General features: G+C 52.8%; 1 protein-coding gene across 1 annotated transcript in view; it reads left to right on the plus strand.

Moving 5' to 3' along the window:
* Positions 1-19,935, plus strand: part of LOC144818836 (uncharacterized) — a 1,999,126-nt gene that overhangs the window by 1,403,577 nt on the left and 575,614 nt on the right. Inside the window, 1 exon segment of the mRNA XM_078676624.1 lies at positions 14,593-14,907. Coding sequence (XP_078532750.1) covers positions 14,593-14,907 — 315 coding nt within the window.

A 19,935-nucleotide genomic window follows, 5' to 3' on the forward strand; every position in this document is an offset into this window, starting at 1 on the left:
TTGGTTTGCAGACCCACCTCCGGGGTTGGCATTAATGAGGTATCTATTCTAAGTTAAGGAATCGACAACAAATTGTCTCTTTCAGATGAAGACGTTTCTTACCTCCAGTTACGATATATCTGTAAGAGACATATATTAGTTATAGATTCCTTACCGCCCCACCCATCCTCCCCTTTCTGCAATCTGACTTCTAGTGTAAGGGATGCCCTTCCAGGGTCCTAGTTTTGTGCACCAGTGGTCAGTGTCTTGCATGGCTTTGCGCTTCAGGCGTGGAAAGTCGTGTCAGAACTGACGTCCGCACGCAGGTGCGGCGTCTAAGTAGACACCGCAAAGTCATCCCCGTGACCATGAATAGGGACGAGGAGTCGACCAACGCGCAGGGGTACTGCCACAGAAAAATTATCTGTCTCTAGTCTGACGCCTGGGGTTAATTCTAAGAAAAGGAATCTATAACTAATATATGTCTCTTACAGATATATCCTTACCGGAGGTAAGTAACTTGTTCAACAAGTGTACCCCCCTTGTCTGCTGGCTGAAAGACAATTTCAGTCTCTTTACTCGATGCTGATAACACTTTCTGTTCTTATTTAGTTAAATTCTTACTTCATGTGGAGGAAAAGCTCATATTGTGAAAATCCTTTTATCAAAAGGGTGTCAAATGCATCTAAGGTCATGTGTTACACATCCCTGTGTGCCATACCCACAAAAACTGCATGGGATAAAGGTAAGACACCCTAAAGCAGGCCTTATAGTCCTAAGGCAGGGTGCACTATATCTCCTGTGAGGACATATCTGCATGTGTCTATTCACGGATACTGTAAGTGAACATGGAAGCCATAAGGAGTACATGGGCTGGACACTCGTCATTACTAGTTCCCCTGCTCTAGGATGGCATCACTGTACTAAGGGGTGTGTTGTACATAACATCTTGTCTTGATAAATCATCACTGTTCCAGTGTTGATTTATTAATAATTGCACACAAACAACCCCTTAGAGGGGTCACCTGAAACCTACCAACCCTTAGCGTGGTCACCGACTGGTGTAAGCCAGCCTGTCACCACCAGCCAGAGTTCTGACCTCATAGGGTGAGTGCCTCTGCGCTCAGAGGTCGAGAACGATGCCTGGCCAAGGCAACGGTGTTAACACCTCCCCCAGTCAGGAAGAGCCATCTGTGGCGGGAAGCTTCAAAGGCCTTGCTGCCTTTGAAACTCAACCCCAGCCTCTCCTGGTAACAAGAGCAGGTACCCTCCTGTCCTCACCCCTTTGGGCACAAAGGCAGGTGGGAAAACCAAGTTAGATTGGTGTTGGAGGCAAGGTGAGGCACTTTTTTATTATCGCCCACTATCTTGAACCTGGTGGGCTTATCCAATGAGGGCTAGGGCATTATAGACCTAATCGAGGGTGTGGACACCCTCTCTTCTCTTGTATTGAGAAAAGTATTTACCTTGTACCAAAGTTCTTGGTCGAACTATTTATATAAAAAGTACTATTTTTCTAATCCAGTCTCAACTTCCTTGAGTGTGTGCATCATTTATTGCCTTGGCATGTACAGCAAATGCTTAGCACTACCCCCTGAGAAGCATAACGAATCGCCCACAAATAGAGCTGGAGTAGTATCTACTTTTGCATCTGCAACTCAGTAAAAGTCTCCTCGATGTCTATGCGCAGTGTACCCCTTTGTGATTCACTCTATAGAAAGGTGGCTTTCCAGCACTGTAGGTGTTGACATTACAATGAACTCTACCTCTCCAACCATGTAAAATGTCAACCTCGCACCCTTACATACCAGTTGTCGGAGTTTGTTTTGTGTGATTCTCCAGACTTTCCCCGGCTGTTGTGCAGACATAAAACTAACAGTCTTTCTTTAAATGAAGGATGTTTTTATGTTTGTAACATAAATAATGCTAATTAATTTTCAGTAGTAATTGGAGACCATGTTTCAGTTAGATATATGAAACATAGGCTGTGATATTACCTGCTGAATGACTTGTTCACCTCCTTTCTCAGGCAAAAATAGCTTATAACAAACTTTCTCCCTTGTCTACGTTTTTTTTAAAATAAACATTTCTATAATTGTGTACTCTAGTACAAATCCCTGCATTGGTGCAAACATCTTGATGTATTGATGCAGTGTAGCCTATGCACAAGTAAAAATGCATTTTTCTACCCATTTACTTTTATTTGTTTGACTTGTATCAGAAGACTCAAGTGGTGCTGCACTGATCTGCAGTTGTGATGATCAGTTGTGATGATCTGTTGCAAAAGAAGAGTGTTCAGAATAGAAAATCTAGTATTACTAGATTCCATCTGGCATACATCGCATGTTCATTAGCTTTTATGGATTCTGGAATAGCCCTGTAAATTAAGGTGTGTGTGTTATTTCAGTCTAAGCAATAACAGCTAAATACTTGAGATGTATATTTAAGTATCTATTTGAATAATTTTTCCGTTTAAAATGATTAATAGCTGAGCAACACAGTTGTAAACTGGTATGGTAATTAGTTACATTTTTTCCTTTTGACTATTATTGGAATATTTCTTAGCTACATTTCTAACACCCCTGGCACTATTGCACAGTTCTCACTAATGTCTTCAAATGAAGCATAACTTTCATTGACTTACATGAATATTATCAACAATGTAGAGGTATATAGGACCTTTCTATCTTTAACTTGTTCTGAAATTTTAATATGCCTGAAGGTGATTTTCTTCAGTGTGCAGTGCAAGTGACTAATACTAATCTTGGGTATCTGATAAACGATGGATTTAGGCCCAGATCCTTGTACTGGGGTGAATGTATGACATTGTTCTACATTCTGTCCAACTGTGTTTTTTGCAATTTTCACCCCGAGTGGGCTGGGTATGCTAAGACGTGAGTCCCAGGCTCTCCACACCACTGGAGTCAAGCTATCCAGGCTGATGAAGGCTGATAGCCTGAAACCGGTCCTTGGATGCTTGATTCCGGTCTGGGAAAGACATGGCTTGGTAGTTCGGACTGGACTGTTCCCATGAGGCACAGGGTCAGAGCTGATTTGCATATAGCCAGTGTCTAACCCAGGGTGGTGTGGAGTGCAAAAAAACGATGGATTTAGGCCCAGATCCTTGTACTGGGGTGAATGTGTGACATTGTTCTACATTCTGTCCTCAACTGTGTTTTTTGCAAATACCTGATAGAGACTACTAGCCGCAGATTCCTTACTGTAGAATTATCCCCAGGCGTGAGACTGGACCCGGAAAACTTTCTTGCCCAGCATCTCTGCGTTCCAGGAGGGGGTGGTACCACGCAACTCCGTCCCGACGTCCTCCGCGGGCGTGACATCAGCGAGGTCACATAAGTCCCACCCCGGCGTGCGACATCAGTTTTCTTCCTTTTCCCCGTGCAACGCGGATCCGGTTCGTGCTCCGGGCCTTTGCCCTTTCTCTTATTGCGTGTCTGTGGGAACAGTGTGGCAATGCCTTCGGGCTTTAATACGTGCTCGTCTTGTGCGCACCAGATGTCGGCGACGGATCCTTATCCCATCTGCATGTGCTGAAGTCCCGGCGGGAGCGCCGGATGAAACTTCTCTTAGCTCGCATGTCCAGGTCGGCGTCTGCCCCACGCCCGGCCCTTCGGAGGGTTTTCGCCCTTCTCCTAGGCCACAAGAACATCGCTCACTTGTCGGTAAGTGTCGCAGCTGGTTCCTGGCCTCTCAAAGGCGTGGGCTCTCCGTGGGTGGTGCAGCCCCACGTGTCATCCCCCTATCCGCCGTTCCCCCAGCTTGGGGGCGACTAGAACACAGATGAAGAAATATGCGGCTGCTTTGCAGGCCTCACTGGCTTCTCCTCCTCCTCCCCCTCCTGGGACGTCAGCGGATCCCTTGCAGTGTGCGGGGCCTTCCGCGGCGTCGCCGGTGGCTCCGGCCCCGGCGCCGGCTGGTTCGGATCCAGGTGAGGAGGATGTGGTGCTGTTGGGGTGCGGCCCTTTTGGGGTCCCTACTTCGGACCACCGTGCCTCTGCTCTGCCGCAATCACCCGCAGGAGTCCCTGTGGTGTCGTGGGAGGTCGCCGGGGCTCGGGTCGCACCCCTGAGCCCCCCTCGGCCCTCTGGACAGGCGGTGGCCTTGTCCGAGGCCAAAGTGATGCTGCTTCGGTGCTGGCGGCTGCTGGCCCTGGCGGCGCCACAGGGGCTGGCGGAGGGCCCTTCTCGTTCCAACACGTGGCGAGGATGGCTGGGGACCCTTCGTCCCTCCCCGGGTTCTTCTCGTCCCTCCATGCAGTCGGCTTCCTCGTCGGAGGTTGAGTAGACTCCTTTCCAGCGCCGTTCCCTCACTGCCCTGGCTCCAGCCCATCCCCGGTCTCCTGCGCTGTGCTCTGTGGCGGAGGTCGTTCCGGAGTCTCCCCTGGCGCTGGACGACGACGATGTCCTGCCACAGATTGCGGACTCCACTGCGCCAGGCCTACGTCGGGTCGTTGACTCGTCTTCGGACGCCTCCTCTTCTCCAGAGGTTCGGTGCTTGCTGGTTTCATCCTCGCTGGAGACGGGCAGCAGCGTTGTGCCTTTTTCCCGGACGTCGTCTAAGGACGGCTCCTCGCCATCACCGTGGCCGCTGTCTTCGCCTGAGGCGCCGCAGGTCCCCCACTCCTCGGTCCCTCTTCCTCTTTTCTGGACCGGCCCTTCCTTCCTCCGGTTGGCTTGGGGAATGGCCGCCTTAGTTTGCTGCCGTCACCTCCTGAGGAACTGCTTTCCCCACCGCGGGGCCCTACGGAGGCGGGCGCAGCCTTCGCTCGTGCTGTTTCCACGGCTGTGGGAATTTTGCGCATGGGTGATCCAGTTGCCCATTTCCCTGCTGTTCATCTTCTGGAGGTTCTCCATCAGGGCTCTGGTGGTAGGGAGCTGCTGCTTCCCTTCGAGGGATCGCTCCATTCTACGCTTTTGGGGACCCGGTGCCCCAACATCTTCTGCACCGCCAACATCCGGCGCCGCTTGATCCGGTGTGTCTTTCCCTCCACCCCTCTAACAGAGGCCCTTTTTTTGCAGAATGCCTTCCCTCCCTGCCGCCGCTGTTGTCTCCCCCGTCACGGGAGGCCCGCTGGCTGGACTGCTGGGGGCGCAATATATTCGCCTCAACCAGTGCGCTCTGGGGCCCTTAACACTGTGTGTTTTGGCCAGGGCCACTTCTTGCTTGTGGGACTCTGCGGAGTCCCTTATGTCTTCCGCTTCTCAGGAGGGTGCCTATGTTGATTTGAGGCACCATGTATTAGATGGCCGAGAGCTGGCAGCGTTTATTCTGCACTCCGCTCTGGACATCTCGGAGGTGCTTGGTCGTGCCATGGCTTCCTTGGTCGCGCTTTGTCGCCATGCCTGGCTTTGGGACAGTTTGTTCCCGGAGAACGTTCGAGAACGTCTGGTGGACCTTCCTTTCGATGGTGCCCTCTTGTTTCACGCCCCTGAGGATTCGGCCATTCAGAGGTTCTTGGCGGGGCTTCGGCCTCCTCCTCCCCCTTCTCCCCCTCAGGAACCTGAGAGTTGATCTGGTTTTTGGGAGGTGTTCTTCCGTTGGGGCGGGTTGCCTCAGTTGTGTGTTCTGTGTGCTTTAAATGCATTCGAGTCCTCCTTGTTCAGGCTGTGGTTCTGTTGGCTGCTAGCCGGCCCTTCTTGACTGTGTGTTTTTGCTTTGGGTTTTCTAACCCATGCTGGCCCTGAGACTAGGTCATTGGTTTCTTTCTCTTGGCTGCTTGACAAGCCATCTGTGAGTTTTGCCGCAGGTCTTTTCTTTTGTCCTCTGCTGCTGAAGTTTTTTCCTAAGACGGTTCCCATGTCTTGGGACGGAACATGCCCTACGTGGGGTAGTGGTAGCTGTTTTATAGATCTGTCTTGTGCCGGGGAGCGATGGTCGCCTTCGGGCCTCTGCTCTCCGTGGCGTTACGGTATGTTGCAGGTGCAATCCCCATGCTGATGGCTTGGAACGGCTTGGGTCGCGCCCCGGGGTATCCTTCTCCGGGGTCGCTGCGCTATTAGCCTGATCTGTCCTGCTGTCTGCGGCCGGACGTCATGGCTCTGTCTGGTTCCACTTCTTTTTGGGCCCTGTATGCGGACTCCTCTCGGGCGTGTCCGGGTCCTTCTTCGCATTCCTGCTCTCTGTCTTCGGCTGGCGTCTGGCTTGCCCTGAGTGCATCTTTCCGTGGTAGTCTCTGCTTCTGGCTGTGCTTCCTGGTGCCGACCTACTGTTTTTCTGCACCATTGTGCCTTCTTGGCTTTTAGTGGGACAGTCATCCTTGCCTTGTCTGCTTCTTCCAGTGGGCCCTGCCATCAGTACTGCCTCTCCTACCTGGGGGGATGTAATGGTTAAGTTCCTTGTCCCTCTTTTGGGCGCAGTCTGTCCCTGCGGAGCGTTGGAAGGTTCTTCCAGGGTTGGCCTCGGGCTACCCTTTCTGCTTCCGCCTGCTTATTGCTGACGGCGCCGTTCTGTCTGGTCTAGTGCCTTCTGGCTGTGATAGGCTCGGCTGCCCTCTTCACTGGGTGTGTTCCCGGTGGGGGTGGGGGGGGCCTTGCCTTTGATCTACCTTTTGTCCTTGGAGTCTCTAGGTTACTCTTCTTCCTTGTTGCTCCTCTTCGTTGCATGGGCCTTGGGTGGAGCTTCTTTTTACCCTGTGTGGGCGTGGGGTGCTCTAGTCTCCTTTCGCCTTGCCCTTGTATCTCCTACTTAGTGAGGACGGGCTTCCTCTTTATTGTTTTCCCGAGTCCTGTTTGGGGTTGGTGGTGGGGTTCCCCTTGCATGGGGAGTCAGGGCTCTTCACCCTGTTGGTCTCGCCACCTGTGGGACCCTCTGTTGCGTCCATGTGGGTGAGGTCCTTTTGCAGACTCTTCTCCCCTCTGGGTATGGCTAGGGTATCTATTCTACATTAGAGACTACTAGCCGCAGATTCCTTATCAGATGTACAAGTTACTTACCTTCTGTAACGATGTATCTGGTAGAGACTGTGAAGTTGGCCTGGTATATGGTGTTCACTATTCTAGTGATCACCTTTCACCAGTCCAAGCGACCCTTATGGTGATGGTTGTAAGTCAACCTTATAGACCAGCTATCCTAGTGGTAGAGTGGACAGAACAGTCTTAGGCTAAAAGACGAGGGCGTGTAAAGCCAGCTGTTTTACCATATGTAACCCCTTGAATATCAAATGAAAGGACACCACACAGGATATATATATAAAATATATATGTATTTATTTCTAACGCTCCTCTGAACTCTTTATGAGGTCAGAGGCCAAAGCACATAACATTTCACTCAGTTCTTATACGTTAAGTTGCACAATTTACGGTTAGGCCCTAGGAGCGAAGCAAACCATATACTAAGAAAGTGATATAAATACCACGTCGGAAATTGAATAGGCCTAGGGCATGGGGAATCGCCGGGGCTACGCTGTACTACCAAGGGACAGGAAGCAGGAGGCCCATGGGAGGCGTGTGCAGAGTCTTTACTCACACGCAAGTTACTATAGAGAATGAATGGGAACGAAATAGTTAGAAACTAGTTCTTTTAGGACACTTCTGACTGGACTCGATGAAAGTTACTTGAAACCTTGACAGTTGGATAGTCAATACCCACAGGAGCACCGGAGTACTCGCGTTACCTCACCCACAGGAAGCGGGTGCATAGGTGTCAGTGTGTCGGGTTTCGTTGCTGAATCCTATGGAGCCGTGAAGAAAGATGCTGCAGGCGACCAGGAGAGAAGTGTCCGGTTGGATCCAAGGGTGGCTCGAGGATGAAGAGTACCTGAAAGCAGAGGGGACAGAGTCTGGGTCACTTGCCAGTGACCAGGAAGGAACTAGGAAGGAACCAGGCGATGTCGTGAAGCAATCAGGTGATGCAGTGAAGCTTGTCTCTGCAGCCACGTGGACCAGGAGGCGTCAACGACGACCAGGAGTCCGGCACGGACTGTCCCACGAAGGCTCTCGCTGTTGGCGGTGTCGGCTTCCGGATTGGAATCAACAAGCCTTGGCAAAGGCACCCCACGCAGGAATCGAAGTTGGCTTCTTAATTAGACCAGCAAGGTCTGATGGGCTGCTTCTTTTCAGGGAAGCAGGGGCCAGTCTGGAGCAACCAGACCAGCGATGTAAGTTCAAGGTCTCGTCGTCAAGATGGCAACTAGCCAACGGGCAAGTGACCGGACAGACGCGTCGAGCAGGAAAATGCAGAAGGGCCCCATGCAGAACTCGTGGAGTGTGCAGGGCTGATCTTTGGTGCAGATGATGCTTGGGGCTGGGGCTTCTCAATCCCCAATGCACAGCTTCGAGGATGCCTCAGAAGCTGCACGGAAAGCAAGTCGTTGACTTTTCAAGATGGCCGGTCCCACGTCTCACGTCGCCTCCACGGGTCTCAGCTCTGCTGGGACTGTAGATCGGGCTGAAGAAAGTCTGGAAGTCCGGTTCTTGTCAGGCTCTGTGCTCGGGCTCCGGCGGGAGCGTCGACCAAGCAAGTCGTTGATCGCTGGATGGTGCCTCACTCCTTGACCACAAGGGAGATTCTTCAGTCTTCCATCTTCAGGTAGAATGCCGAAGGTCCAGAGTTTTGTTTCAAGTTTCAGTCAGGATAAATCTAAAATCTCAGGACTCGGCTCCTACCTTTATACAACTAAAAGGGGCTGGATTACTGACTAGGTCCCTCCTGTGGGTGAGACCAGGAAGGGGGGTGGTTACACCCCCTCTCCTTTGTCCAGTTTCGCGCCAGAGCTGGGGCTGGAGTGCCCCAGCAACCGGTTTGAACTGGGGTATGCATGGAGCACCTAGTGTGCCCCAGGCAGTGTCTCATTCTATTCAGCCCTCCCTGTCCCAATACACAAAGTCCTATCAGGGGTTGTGCTAGCACCTCCCCAGGCAGGAAACCTATTGTCCAAACCTCCGTGACTGGAAGGACTCCCAGCAGCAGGAGGTCAGACTTGTGTAGGTGGCAGCCACGTCCATTTTGTGACGCTGGGGCTCTCTTTAACTTTAACCGGGATAGTCAGCAACAACATGTCTTCTCCCTCTAGAAGGGTGGAATGCTACCCCCGTCGCCAGAATTGGCGAGGGGGTAGTATTCCAAAGCGTATGACACCTTACACGACATGTTTGGATAAAGCCAAACCAAAGTTAGCATTAACTGCGAGGATGATAATGCACCTAAGAGTATATGGTATGGCAATATCGTAGAACAGCTATAAGGACATGGTTCCGAAAGCTGCAGACAGGCTCAGCTCATGCTAGAGCACCATCTCACACATAACCAAGCACTCTGCCTCCAGGATTGTTAAGGCTTGCCATAGGAGTGACTTACAGGTTACTATATGTCTATATATAAGTAGGTATAGGAATACTATACCGAAGCAAGGGGTGATTACACGACCTTGCCCCAGCTGAGTGATCAGCCAGTTGTGTCTATTTAGGTGGCCAGCCAGGGGTGGCATAATCTATGCTGTAGGCCTTGGGTGCACCTATGCCCTGGGTACCTATGGTACACTATACAGGGACTCACAAGGGTGACCTAAGATCCAATTTGGTATTTACCTACAGTACATGGAGTCCATTTTACAGAGAGAGCAGATAGCCTGGGGTCCTGATTAGCAGGATTCCAAGCCAACTAAGTCGAAAACCAGCTAAACACTAGGCAAAAAGTTGGGGGTAACCATAGTCAGGTATTCACCTTCCTACAGAACCTGCCAGGTGTTGAACCGCCAGGGTCACGCCCTGATGTTCCAGCCACTGCCAGAGGCGCAGAGCCTCCTGGCATAGGGTCCACAACCCCACCCCGCCCTGTTTGTTGCAGTACCACATGGCGGTGGTGTTGTCCATGAACACCTGCACTACACTTCCCCGGACAGAGGGAAGGAATGCCTTCAGTGCAAGTCGGCTCACCCGCAGCTCCAGAAGGTTAATATGGAGCCGGGACTCCACCAGAGGCCTCTGATCTCCGCCTGTCCCATGTGGCCCCCCATCCCAGGAGGGACGCATAGCAGGATCCCAGGCCAACTAAGTCGAAAACCAGCTAAACACCAGGCAAAAAGTTGGGGGTAACCATAGTCAGGTATCCACCTTCCTACAGAGACTATTCTAGACGCAGATTCTTTCATGACCCACCCTTCCTTCCCGTTCTGCGAGGACCTTTGGCTTGTTATTCTGCACTCTCCTCCTTGTGGGTGGCTGTCTTCTGTCGGTTGGGGCTACCTTCAAACCCCCCCCCCCTTTCAGTGCTAGGGGTTCTGGCCCCTATGCTTCTCTGCTGCCCGCTGGGTTGGGTTCTTTTGGCCGGGCCTCTCCACTTGTTCCTTATGGGGTATGTCACATTCTGTGCTGGGGTTGTCTTGGAGTTTTCACGTTCCTTGTTTGTTCCGGACTCGTTCCTCTTCATTGTTATTGATTGGGGTTGTAGTCCTGCTACATGTTATTACATTTTTTCATATGTTCTTTGTCTCTAGGGGGGCTATTTCGTACTGGCAGGGTTGCTTATCAGGGCAGTGCTCTGGTCTTTATTCTTTTCCCTGCCCTTAGGTGCTGCAGTGTCTGGCACTGCCCCTTATGGTGGTGTTCCTCACCATTCCTTTTCTATGTTTCTGCTCTTTCACACACTGTTCATATACTGTTCCCGTACTGTCACAGTTTTGTCTGATAGCTCTGCGTTGTGGCTCGGAAAAGTTCTCCGTAGAAAACTGACATTGGCGCGCCGGGGTGGGACTTATGTGACCTCGCTGATGTCACGTACGCGGACAACGTCAGGTCGGAGTAGCGTGATGCCGATTTTCCAGATCCAGTCTCACACCTGGGGATATTTCTACGTTAAGGAATCTGTGGCTAGAATCGTCTCTACCAGATACATCGTTACCGAAGGTAAGTAACTCTTACTTTTGGCTGTTGGTAAGCCGTGTTGGCCCTGAGATTAGGTCTTCTGTGTATTCTTTTTAGCTGCTTGGCAAGCCGTCTGTGGTTCCTCCACAGGTCTTTCTGTTGTCCTCTGCTGAGGAAACTTTTTCCTAAGAGGGTTCCCATGTTCTTGGGACGTAGCATGCCCTATGTGGGGTAATGGTAGCTATTATATAGCTCTATCATGTGCTGGGAAGGTGTGGACGTCCTTCGGGCCTCTGCTCTCTGTGGCGTCACGGTATGTCACAGGTGCGATCCTCTTGCTGATGGTTTTGGAGTGGCTTGCGTTGCACCCCGGTCTGTCCTTCTCCTGGACCGCTGTGTCGCTAGCCTGGTCTGGCCTACTGTCTGCGGCCTTGCTTTGTGGCCCTGCCTGGTTCCACTTCATTCGTGGGCCAGTGTGTGCCGGCCCCTTCCTTGGGGCGTGTCCTGGCCCTTCTTGGCCTTTCCTGGCCTCTACCTTTCGGCTCGCGCCTAGCTTGCCTGGGTGCACCGTTCCGTGGTGTTGTCTGCTGCTGGCTGTACATACCAGTGCATGCCTGTTGTTCTTTTATACCATTGTGCCTTTCTTCCGTCTGTGCTTTAGCGGTGCAGCCGTCCCTGTCTTGTCCGCTGCTTGAGACAGGGGTGTGTTTGGGTTTTTCTTCAAGTGGGCCCTGTCTCCGGTTCTATCTCTCCTCCCTAGGGGTTGAGGTGGTCCTTGTGTTACTTGTGGCTCTTCGGGTGCTGTCTACCCCTGCAGGGTGTTGGGCAGTTCTCCCTTGGTGGGGCTTGGGATATCCTGGCCTTTCCCTTTTTGTCCCTGTGGCGTGTCCCCTGCGGGGGCCCTGTGTCTCTCCTGGTGGGGAAGCTCTCTCGCAGGCCCTCATCCCTTTTATCTATTCTACGTTAAGGAATCTGCGGCTAGTAGTCTGTCAGATGTACAAGTTACTTACCTTCGGTAACGATGTATCTGATAGAGACGATTCTAGCCGCAGATTCCTTCACGACTCACCCTTCCTCCCCTTTCTGCGAGCACCCTATGCTTGGGTTTCTGCAGTCGCCTTCCTCTGGGTGCCTTGTCTTCTGTAGGTGTCCTCTTCGTTTTCTTCTGGTCAGGCGTCCCTCCAGCTGGTTTCTCTTCAGGATGACGGCCTACTTTTGCTCTGTCCCTCTGTTGTTAGAGTTTCTGATCCCCACCTGGTCTTCTTCGTTGGGGGTTATTTTACCTGTCCTTGGCCTCCTGTTCCTTTCAGGTGGCGCTGTAGTCTGCGGATGGATTACCTGACCTTTGCCGCCTCCTCCTTTCAGGAGGTATGGCCATCCTTGGCAGTGTAGTCTGGGGATAACTGTTACTCTTCTGTTCCGGGCTTATGGCCCTTCCCCTTGTGGTTGTAGACTCTTTCTCTCCTCTCTTCCTGTCACAGCGCTTTCACATGCTTAGCCTCGAGCCTGGCTCTCGCCTTGGCCGGCCAGGTGGTTCCACAGATTGGTGCTTTGCGCTTTTCTTGCTATGGCTTCGCTGCTCTGGCCTTCTTGTGCTTTACTGCCACCGGGTGCTTTCGCCCTGGCTTGCACAAGTTGTTCCTCAGCGCGGTGCTCTGCTCCTTTCCTGCTCTGGCCTGCTGTTGTTGCCTTCTGGTGCCTTGGTGCCACCTGGTGGTGTTTCTCACCTTTTGTTTCTCTCTATTTTGTCTCTGTTTTTTTCGCACACTGTTCTCATGCTCTCCTCAGTTTTGTTGTGATGGCTCAGCGTTGTGGCGCGGAAAAGTTCTCCGAAGCAAAATGACATCAGCGCCAGGGTGGGGCTTATGTGACCTCGCTGACTTCACGCCCGCGGAAGACATCGGGGCGGAGTAGTGTGGTGCCACCCAATGTTCCCTCTAATTTTTTTCCTCTGGGTGCGGCAGTGAAGGGTCTCTGTGCGCTGCAACCATGGTTATGTTTGCCAGGAACCAAACCGTGCGTGTCTGCGGCGCCAAATGGCACTCAAAATGTTTACTTTAAAAAGTGAAATGATGGTGCATTTTCACACATACAGCGCCGCAATAAGGGTCTTAAGGGCAGTTTGCAAATTTATTGTAGTGCCTGTATTTTCATTGCTGTCTGTGCCTGCTGTTGTCTGTCTTCCCCGCTGCCTGTATGTGGTACGTGCCCCTTTTTCTTCCCTCTGTTCCCCTCGCTGTGTCTGTGCTCTCTGCCCGTTTTGCCTCCTGTTCTTAGCTGCCCCTATATTTCTGTATTCTGTATTTTGCCTCTGTGCCATTAATTTTTTGTGCCTTTCTTCCCTCTGTTCCACTCGTTTTCACCTCGTTTTTTGTGCCCTTCTGCCCTCTGTTCCACTCGTTTTTTGTGCCTTTCTGCCCTCTGTTCCACTCGTTTTCACCTCGTTTTTTGTGCCCTTCTGCCCTCTGTTCCACTCGTTTTTTGTGCCTTTCTGCCCTATGCTCCACTCGTTTTTTGTGCCTTTCTGCCCTATGCTCCACTCGTATTTTGTGCCTTTCTGCCCTATGCTCCACTTGTTTTTGTGCCTTTCTGCCCTATGTTCCAATAGTTTTTTTGCCTTTCTGCCCTCTGTTCCACTTCGTTTTCCCCTCGTTTTTTGTGCCCTTCTGCCCTCTGTTCCCCTCGTTTGTTGTGCCCTTCTGCCTTCTGTTCCACTAGTTTTCCCCTCGTTTTTTGTGCCCTTCTGCCCTCTGTTCCACTTGTTCGTTGTGCCTTTCTGCCCTCTGTTCCACGCATTTCCCCCTCGTTTTTTGTGCCCTTCTGCCCTCTGTTCCACTCACTTTTTGTGCCTTTCTGCCCTCTGTTCCACTCGTTTTCCCCTAGTTTTTTGTGCCCTTCTGCCCTCTGTTCCCCTCGTTTGTGCCCTTCTGCCTTCTGTTCCACTAGTTTTCCCCTCGTTTGTTGTGCCCTTCTGCCCTCTGTTCCATTTGTTCGTTGTGCCTTTTTGCCCTCTGTTCCACGCATTTCCCCCTCGTTTTTTGTGCCCTTCTGCCCTCTGTTCCACTCACTTTTTGTGCCTTTCTGCCCTCTGTTCCACTCGTTTTCCCCTCGTTTTTTGTGCCCTTCTGCCCTCTGTTCCAGGTTTTCCTTCTTTTTGTGCCCCTTTTGCCTTCTGTTTAGCTTGTTTCACCAGCCGCTGTGCCGGCTGCGGCCCGCCCCCCTGACTGCCCACTGTGGCCTTTTGTTTAAGTATTGCTGTTAATCAGAGCCCCGTCATGGGCTCTGATTAACAGCAATACTTAAACAAAAGGCCACAGTCTGCCCCGTGCTCCCACATAGCCACAAGCACCCCTGCCTCCTTACCTGCACTCCTCACGACCGCTCCGCCGCCACCGCATGAAAAAGTACCTCATCTTTGCGCTGCTCGATTCTTTAAAGCGGCCGGCGTCGCGACTCTCTAGCGCGACGTTCTGTGTGCGCGCTCCACGCGAGGCGGTGCGCGCTGACGTCAGGGGAGGTGCGCGCGCCCCCCAGAGGGAACGGTGGTGCCACCCCCTCCCAGCGCGCAGAGATGCTGGGTAAGAAAGTTTTCCGGGTCCAGTCTCACGCCTGGGGATAATTCTACGTTAAGAAATCTGATGTTAGAATCATCTCTACCAGATACATCGTTACCGAAGGTAAGTAACGTGTACTTTACGTACTTGTCCAGACGCTTTTGAGGTTTGATTTGCTATATAGACTGAAGTTTAGGACCTGTTTTAAATTCTGTTATCTTTGATATTTGTTACTCTAGTTGTCCTCTTCATTGGAAGAACTTCAGCAGAAAATCACTGAACAGAAACAACAACTTGGTGAGAGGGAAGAGCTTATGAAAGCGAAACAGACAATGGTTTCTGAAATACAAAATCTTGAAGAACAGTTAATTGCCAGTGTGGCTGCTTTAGAGTGTGCAAAAAGAGAAAATAGTGAAGCTGCTAAGAATCTCCAAGAATTGCAAAAGGAAGTTACAGCTCTGAGTCTGGAAAGAGATGGGTTTTATCAGGCAAAGGAGGATCTCGAAGCCGAGCGAGATCAACTGAAGGAAGATTTAAAGGAGAACGTTGCACTTGTAAGTGACTCTATAGCAGGTTAAAACAATGTAATGGTGATGCATCATTTTTAAAAACCCATCTAGCTCCAATTAAGTATTCTTATCCGGAAGTATAATAGTGTATATATTTTGAGTCAAAAAATCTTCCTGCAGATTTCATGTCCATGTAAGTATCCTCCGTCTCTGATGGAGACTTCTAGCTGCAGATTCTTTACCTTACAACATTCCCCAAGCATCAGAATGGATATGGAAATTTGTGAGCAGTACCTCTGTGCACCGGTAGGTGGTGTCGTTCGCCTACCGATCTGCAGCATCTGCATTGTCACGCATGTGACGTGCATGGTGCGTGCTGGCAACAGTTCTTTTTGTTTTCAATGCCATTAGCGCAGATCTGGAGAGAAATACCTCAGTCCATTTTTTGGACTATTTTTTTGGACATTTTATTGATACTTTTTGAGCTTTTCACTCGAATTGTGCTCCGGGGTGTGCCCAAAAAACCTGTGGTGTTTAAACCCTGTGTTAACTGTCACAGATAGATGTCTGTGACAGACTCCCACTAGGTTTGCCTCTGGTGCCTGGAGCTGGGCCATCACTATTATGCCTCTCCCCACTGCCACGCCGTGAATCCAAATGCGGTTAGGGAGCTTTCTTTGACGCTCCTGTTTGCAGAGTGTCAGTCCATTTTGACAACTAGGTACTGGTGTAATATCGCTGAAATTTCCTGAGCTGTGCCAGCCTTGACCCAGTATATGCCCTGACCCTTAAAATGGTGCATATTTAAGTGACTTACCCCCAATTGGTAAAATTGATTTGTAAGTCCCTGGCATATGGTACTGGGGGTAACTTGGGCTTGTTGGTGGGTCAAATTCCCATCCTAAACGTACTCTATAAAGTTTTAGCATATTGGGGAACTATTGCATCCATAAAAGATTCAAATCTAGGAGAGGGTTTAAAATTTGTAATTGATCAATTAATGGTCCTCCCTTGGAGCTCGTAAACCATTTCTCTTCTATAAAGAGCCAATGTTTTTTTTGCCGGATGTTGTGTTAAGTGCCATTGATACTATTTTGTTTTTCCCAAAAGGAGCATAAGCTTAGGAAATCAAGCCAACTTTCGGTGTAGTTCAGCCAAGGTTCTGGGTGCGATGCGCTATAAAGCAGCAATAAGGAATTTTAAGGCAGACATCCACAGCTATGTTGTCTTTGGACTAGGTAGATTTTTGTATTCAACTTGGTGCCTGAGGAAACATGTTATTGACCGAAAAGAGTTATTGGATGGTTGGAGCGAAGTATTTTTACATTGAAGTTGTAATATTTTTTTTACTAATTTGTATATGATGTGTTCTTAGGGATTTTTAATTGTAACACTTTTTTATGCATTGTATGTTTTATAGGGAGATCTCCAAAATAATCTATACATAGAACTAGGGCTTGTAAGTTAAAGTGTCTCTCGTGGATTGCAACAGTAGTTGTGCCACCACAAGTGGGACAAGGCAATAGTAGCCTGCCATTGCTGTCTGGCAGAGCAGTTTCAAACTGCTAATTCTACTTTCCCTTTTCAAGCCATGGCAAAACCCAAGACCTCCTTTTTAGGTCTCGCCTAGGCAGCGGCATGGGCTGCTCTAAAAGGGCCTTTAGCCATCTGTCTTCACGATGTTGTCCACCACCACATCCATGTCCACCATGTTCTCCACCATGCCCACCACCACCACGCCCACCACCACGTCCACCACCACCACGTCCACGACATCCACGTACTCCACCACCACCACGTCCACCACCACGTCCACTATTTCCACCACCACCATGTCCACCACCACATTCACCACCACGTCAACCACACACACTTCCACCACAACCACCGCTTGTCCACCACAACTTGTCCTCCACCACCACCACATCCACCATGTCCACCACTACCACGTCGTCCACCACTACCACGTCGTCCACCACTACCACGTCGTCCACCACTACCACGTCGTCCACCACTACCACGTCGTCCACCACTACCACGTCGTCCACCACTACCACGTCGTCCACCACTACCACGTCGTCCACCACTACCACGTCGTCCACCACTACCACGTCGTCCACCACTACCACGTCGTCCACCACTACCACGTCGTCCACCACTACCACATCGTCCACCACTACCACATCGTCCACCACCACTACCACATCGTCCACCACCACTACCACGTCGTCCACCACATCGTCCACCACCACCACGTCGTCCACCACGTCGTCCACCACCACCACGTCGTCCACCACGTCGTCCACCACCACCACGTCGTCCTCTACCACCACTACGTCCACCATATCCACCACCATTTGTCCACCGCCACCATGTCCATCACGTCCACCACCATGTCCACCACCACATCCACCATGTCATCCACCATGTCATCCACCATGTCATCCACCATGTCATCCACCATGTCATCCACCATGTCATCCACCATGTCATCCACCATGTCATCCACCATGTCATCCACCATGTCATCCACCATGTCCACCACCAAGTCCACCATGTCGTCCACCACCACGGCTACCTTGCCCAACACGTCCACCACCTCCACGTCCACCACCACCTCCACGTCCCACACCACGACCACAACCACCACCATGTCCACCCCCATGTCCACCACCACCACATCCATCATGTCCACCACCGTTCCCACGTCCACCGTCCCCACGTCCACCGTCCCCACGTCCACCGTCCCCACGTCCACCGTCCCCACGTCCACCGTCCCCAAGTCCACCGCCACCAAGTCCACCACCACCACCACCAAGTCCTCTACCACCACTACGTCCACCATATCCACCACCATTTGTCCACCGCCACCATGTCCATCGCGTCCACCACCATGTCCACCACCACATCCACCATGTCCACCACCACATCCACCATGTCCACCACCAAGTCCACCATGTCCACCACCAAGTCCACCATGTCGTCCACCACCACGGCTACCTTGCCCAACACGTCCACCACCTCCACGTCCACCACCACCTCCACGTCCCACACCACGACCACAACCACCCCCATGTCCACCCCCATGTCCACCACCACCACATCCATCATGTCCACCACCGTCTCCCCACGTCCACCGTCCCCACGTCCACCGTCCCCACGTCCACCGCCACCACCACCAAGTCCACCACCACCAAGTCCACCACCAAGTCCACCACCACCACCAAGTCCACCACCACCACCAAGTCCACCACCAAGTCCACCACCACCACCAAGTCCACCACCACCACCAAGTCCACCACCACCACCAAGTCCACCACCACCACCAAGTCCACCACCACCACCAAGTCCACCACCACCACCAAGTCCACCACCAAGTCCACCACCACCACCAAGTCAACCACCACCACCAAGTCCACCACCACCACCAAGTCCACCACCACCACCAAGTCCACCACCACCACCAAGTCCACCACCACCACCAAGTCCACCACCAAGTCCACCACCACCTCCAAGTCCACCACCACCCCCAAGTCCACCACCACCCCCAAGTCCACCACCACCCCCAAGTCCACCACCACCCCCAAGACCGCCATCCCCCACCCCGTCGGCCATCCCCCACCCCGTCGGCCATCCCCCACCCCGTCGGCCATCCCCCTCCCCGTCGGCCATCCCCCACCCCGTCGGCCATCCCCCACCCCGTCGGCCATCCCCCACCCCGTCGGCCATCCCCCACCCCGTCGGCCATCCCCCACCCCGTCGGCCATCCCCCACCCCGTCGGCCATCCCCCACCCCGTCGGCCATCCCCCACCCCGTCGGCCATCCCCCACCCCGTCGGCCATCCCCCACCCCGTCGGCCATCGCCCACCCCGTCGGCCATCCCCCACCCCGTCGGCCATCCCCCACCCCGTCGGCCATCCCCCACCCCGTCGGCCATCCCCCACCCCGTCGGCCATCCCCCACCCCGTCGGCCATCCCCCACCCCGTCGGCCATGCCCACCCCGTCGGCCAGGCCCACCCAGTCGGCCATCCCCACCACTTCCACCATCTGAAAGAGACACGTTAGTATTAGATTCCTTACCTTAGAATATCCCCAGGCTTCAGACTGGATCCGGAAACTTTTGCTTAGCAGTACCCTTGCGCGTCGGTAGGCGTCGTCTGCAGCTCCGCGTCCGTCGTCGGCGCCGTGATGACGTCGTCGTCGAAGTCGTCGTCGTCGTCGAAGTACTTAGACGCCGCCTCCGTGTGCTGACGTCAGTTCTTTTTTCCGCGCCAGCAAGCGCAGATCTGGAAGAAGCAGTAACCCTAGTAAATTTTTGACTAACTTTTTGATCGTTTTTTTATCATTTCTCGAAGTCTTTCGACTCCGATTGGTGCCATAGGGATGCCCGGCTTTAAGCACTGCGAGGATTGCGACCGCATGATGTCGGTCATGGATCCTCACCACCTGTGTTTAACTTGTCTAGGCGTCGATCACGACGACAAGGCCTGCTCCGACTGCCGGGCCCTCTCTTCGAAAGCCAGGCAGGAGCGGTCCCGCATGCGACTCGAACTCCGGCAGTCGTTCCCGTTCCGCGAGAGGTCTCGGTCCCACGGGAGGTCGAGGGACAGGTTGCGGGCTCGGAGCCCTTACAGCTCCGAGGGTAGGCCGCACTCCTCCGGGTCGAAGTCGTCGTCAGGTAAGAAGCACAATAAGTCCAAGAGGCGTCATCGCTCTGCGGACTCCCCCCGACGCTCGCGCGATGCGGCCAGGGGTTCGGGTGACACCGCCCACGCGGCTCCGTCGGAGTCGCGGGCGCTGCGTTCAGCCCCACACCCTCCGGTCCCTGGGCTCAACGCGACGCCGGAGGAGATCGAGCGCTTCCTCATGGCCATGAGGAAACTCTCTCCTCCGACGGGCTCCGCGGCGCCTTCGGGCCCAGCGGACCCGTCTGGGACCTCTAGCGGGTCGGGGGTTCGGCCCCGACGCCGTCGGGTGCTTCGGCCTCGACGCCGCCGACGCCTTCGGGCCCGGCGCCGCAGGTTCCCGCTATCCCGGCGCCGCCGGGACCGGCGCCGCCAGCGCCTTCGGG

The sequence above is a fragment of the Lissotriton helveticus genome, chromosome 2_1, assembly GCF_964261635.1.
Source record: "Lissotriton helveticus chromosome 2_1, aLisHel1.1, whole genome shotgun sequence".
Lineage (NCBI taxonomy): Eukaryota > Metazoa > Chordata > Amphibia > Caudata > Salamandridae > Lissotriton > Lissotriton helveticus.